Genomic DNA, 4,573 nt, shown 5'->3' on the forward strand with positions numbered 1-4,573 from the left:
GTCGAGTCGAGTTGTTCGAGATTCTGATTAAATTTAAATGTAAATATTTATAACGTTGTTATATTATTTGACTCTAATTTAAAATTTTTCTATAACTATATTATATGCATATATATATATATATATTCATAATTTTCATATACGATATACATATATTTGTAGTAAAAATTCAACTTAAACTTAAAAATCAATTTACTCATTATTAAAAGTTAAAAATTAAATATAATTTATAAATTATTAATCAAAACAAATAAAATTGAATTTTTAACTTCAAATTGAATAAAAAATTCAAAATTTTCAACCCAAGTATAAGTAATAGTGTTTGATAGTGGTGGTTTTTTGTCAGCTGCGTCACGCACCCACAAAGCATAAAAAGAAGATATGAAAAAGAAATCATCTGCTCAAATTTGATGAATGGGAAGACGCGGCTCATTTTGCATGGGATAACTCTTAACCTACCAACTAATCATCTCTTCATACCAATCCCATTTTTATTCTTCTTTTTCCAATAATCTCCGCAAAGAGTTCCGCTTCATATTCTGTAATGATGCAGATACAGGCTAATAAACCGGCGGTGAACTGTACGGTGGCCGGAGGTTTGAGTCCACTGAGTGAAAAATTGTGGAGAGAGAAAACCAAAGCCGAGTTCGTCGGAGACGTATCCGCTAGGCTTACATGGAAGGACCTGACGGTAATGGTGACTCTCAGCAACGGGAACACCCAGAAGGTTTTGGAAGGGCTCACCGGCTACGCCGAGCCAGGCACTCTCACCGCCTTAATGGGACCTTCCGGCTCCGGGAAGTCCACGCTTCTCGATGCCCTCTCCGGTCGTCTGGCCGCCAACGCTTTTCTCTCCGGGACCATTCTTCTCAATGGTCGTAAAACCAAGCTTTCTTTCGGAACAGCCGCCTACGTGACTCAAGATGACAACTTGATCGGCACGCTTACTGTTCGTGAAACGATTTCCTACTCCGCTCGACTCCGGCTCCCTGATAACATGCCTTGGTCGGAGAAACGGGTGCTCGTCGAAAGCACGATCATCGAGATGGGGCTCCAAGATTGCGCTGATACTGTTGTGGGGAACTGGCATTTGCGTGGTATCAGCGGAGGAGAAAAGAGGAGAGTCAGCATTGCTCTTGAAATCTTGATGAGGCCCAGATTGCTCTTCCTTGATGAACCAACCAGTGGACTTGACAGGTTATCATCACATCCATGCCTTTGTTTTCTTATTGATCATTTTTTTTCGTATGTTAGGATCTTATAAATTCGTTCTTTTAACATAAAATTATGAGTCCGTTCTTGGTTTTAGTAACGGTTTCTGACTTGATATTGCATATGGGCAGTGCTTCTGCATTTTTTGTAACCCAGACTTTACGTGGCCTGTCAAGAGACGGTAGAACCGTGATAGCCTCGGTTCATCAGCCCAGCAGTGAAGTGTTCGAGCTATTTGATCAGTTATACTTGCTCTATGATGGCAAAACCATTTATTTCGGCAAGGCTTCTGAAGCATACGAGGTAAGTGCCTGCCTTCTCAGCCTTTTCTTTTATTACACTTAATTTTCATATTCAATTCTATATATGCATGTATGTATGCATGTATAGTATGTATATAATGTTTCTTGGATTGTGAATGCAGTTCTTTGCACAAGCTGGATTTCCATGCCCTGCATTGAGAAATCCATCAGATCATTTTCTCAGATGCATCAACTCTGACTTCGATAAAGTTAAGTCTACTCTAAAAGGATCAATGAAATTAAGGGTATCCACTTCGTTTCCCTTTTAATCTTCCTTCATACTTTGGTACACTGCATTTGTATATGAATGAAAACACGTTGCTTCCATTGTAATCAGTTTGAGGCAAGTGATGATCCGCTGGAGAAGATAACGACCGCTGAAGCTATCCGATCTCTTATTAGTTTCTATCGCACATCGCAGCAATGTTATGCAGCAAAAGAAAAGGTCGACGAGATATCCAAAGTTGTAAGTGCTTTCACCAGCTGATCTTCTGTCTTGTAAACTTAATCCTCATCAACTGAATTGCATTTACCACCACTTTCCGTATGTTGCAGAAAGGAACCGTGCTAGATTCCGGGGGCAGTCAAGCTAGTTTCTTGATGCAGTCTTATATGTTAACCAAGCGTTCGCTCGTGAACATGTCTCGGGACTTCGGGTATTATTGGCTAAGGCTGCTGATATATTTTGTAGTCACCATTTGCATTGGAACCATTTATTTCAATGTTGGAACTAGCTACAATGCCATCTTGGTATTCCTGCTATTTATCTCTCAGAAAAACACTAGTTCAAAAGTTTTATTTGGAAGTATCATGTTTAAGATTGTATATCTTGTGGAACAGGCAAGGGGATCATGTGCTTCTTTCGTGTTCGGATTTGTCACGTTCATGTCGATCGGTGGGTTCCCTTCCTTTGTAGAGGACATGAAGGTAAGATAAGGACTCAACTTACCGGCAACGGAGGTGCCGACATATTTTGACTGTTTGCTTTTTGCAGGTTTTCCAGAGGGAGAGGTTAAATGGGCACTATGGTGTAACTGCATTTGTAATAGGGAACACACTCTCTGCTATGCCATTCCTCGTTATGATAACCTTCATCTCTGGGACTATTTGTTACTTCATGGTCCATCTTCACCCAGGATTTCAGCATTATTTGTTCTTCGTGTTGTGCCTTTACGCAAGTGTTACGGTGGTCGAGAGCTTGATGATGGCGATTGCCAGTATCGTCCCCAATTTCCTCATGGGGATCATCATAGGAGCAGGGATTCAGGTTTCTTTCTCTGCAACCATAATCTGCATTATTCCTATAGTATGCATAGTCTTTGCTGCTCCCTCGACTCTTCATTTTTCTTGAAATCCGACACATATCTATGTCGTCCGACACATACATATGTTCAACCTAGCTAGTTCGACTCCCTTTTGATGAATTAGATATCGCTAACTGGTTTTCTTTGTCCCAGGGAATATTCATGCTTGTTTCTGGCTTCTTCAGGCTCCCAAATGACATCCCAAAACCAGTGTGGCGTTACCCAATGTCATACATCAGCTTCCATTTCTGGGCTTTACAGGTGATGAAACATGACAAATTAAAAACATTCGCAGAACGATGCCATATCGGCTCATCATCGAGGACTAAAACACGAGACGGTGCATTTTTTTTTGTTCTGTTCAGGGACAATACCAAAATGATCTGAGGGGCTTGTTGTTTGATAACCAATCACCAGATCTTCCCAAGATTCCTGGGGAATACATCCTGGAAAACGTGTTCCAAATCAACGTGGGACGGTCGAAATGGATCAATCTGAGCGTGATATTCAGCATGATCGTAATCTACCGCATCGTGTTCTTCTTGATGATAAAGATCAGCGAGGATATTACCCCTTGGATCAGGGGTTTTGTGGCTAGGAGAAGGTTGCAACAGAAGAATGCAACTCTAAATATGATGGTCGCGCCTTACCGTCTCTCGCAATCTCCTTCGTTGAGGACTTACGTCGGAAATCGAGCGAATGGAACAGCTAGAAGGTAGAGACATGGTGTTGATGTGAATGCAATGCAAGAAATCTCGATTTTTCGATGCACTATGTTTGAGTCCTGTGAGACACAACGACCTCAGTTTTTAACATTTAAAGCTTATGCTTTAGTTACTTGATCTAGCTATAAAGCATTTTCTTTCAGAAAATGTAATACATATATACATGCATCAATCTGTATTATGCTTTTGAAGTTAATATATATACATATATATATAAATATATGTTACACAAGTGAACCATGGAAAGATACAAGCATCGTGATAAACTGCCACCACGCAGAAATTTATGTCGAGGATGTGAACTAAAAAAATTATATAAAATAAATTTAAGTGTACGAAGTTATAAAATTTTAAGGAGTGCGAAATTAGATAATCAATACAAAATACAAAAATAAAATCTAAAATATAAGGGAATTTAAAAATTCTAAGGAATACGACCGTATCCCCAAGCACTTCTCGATCTATCTCTGACCATCACTCATTGCTTTCACGCTGCTGAAATCATATTTCAGTTTTGATGCAAATGGTAGGGGAGAGTGTCAAGAGACCCATCACCATTTCATATGCTCCTGCCTAGTCGAATCGGGGTCGTGATTCCATATTGACGGGAGATAGATATTATAAATTAAAGTGGTTTTAAATATTTGGTTGAATTTCTCGAATTTTAAAAGTAATTTTAAAAATTTTAAACTAATAAAATGATAGAAGATAATGAGTTAAATTCGTCGGTGTCTTGGACGTTTTCCCAATAAATCATCGGTGATCGGTATATTTACCGATCTAACACCGGTCAGATTATATTTTCCGATTAAACACCCGTAGCAGTAAAGTGTGCCCCTGAACCACACTATACGCTTATTTGGCGCCATGTGGGTATAGCGCGCCCCTTGTCCCGCGATATACAGTGATTTGACGTCACGTGGGTATAGCGCGTCCCCTGATCTGCGCTAGACCTGGGTATCTGACACGTGGGGTATAGCGCAGTGCAAGGGATGCGCTAAACCCCTAAATGCCTTCCCCTCCACATCCA

At 40.1% G+C, this 4,573-nt stretch overlaps 1 protein-coding gene across 1 annotated transcript; it reads left to right on the forward strand.

Moving 5' to 3' along the window:
* Positions 1-532: 532 nt before the first annotated feature.
* LOC120124909 (ABC transporter G family member 11-like) lies at positions 533-3,552 on the forward strand. The gene is made up of 8 exons (XM_039143466.1): positions 533-1,197; positions 1,344-1,515; positions 1,637-1,759; positions 1,852-1,980; positions 2,070-2,441; positions 2,509-2,781; positions 2,972-3,079; positions 3,184-3,552. The coding sequence occupies exons 1-8, from the start codon at positions 545-547 to the stop codon at positions 3,535-3,537; spliced, it is 2,184 nt and encodes a 727-aa protein (XP_038999397.1). The 5' UTR covers positions 533-544; the 3' UTR covers positions 3,538-3,552.
* The last annotated feature ends 1,021 nt before the right edge of the window (positions 3,553-4,573 follow it).

The sequence above is a fragment of the Hibiscus syriacus genome, unplaced genomic scaffold (assembly GCF_006381635.1).
Source record: "Hibiscus syriacus cultivar Baekdansim isolate YM2019G1 unplaced genomic scaffold, ASM638163v2 tig00110429_pilon, whole genome shotgun sequence".
Taxonomy (NCBI): domain Eukaryota; kingdom Viridiplantae; phylum Streptophyta; class Magnoliopsida; order Malvales; family Malvaceae; genus Hibiscus; species Hibiscus syriacus.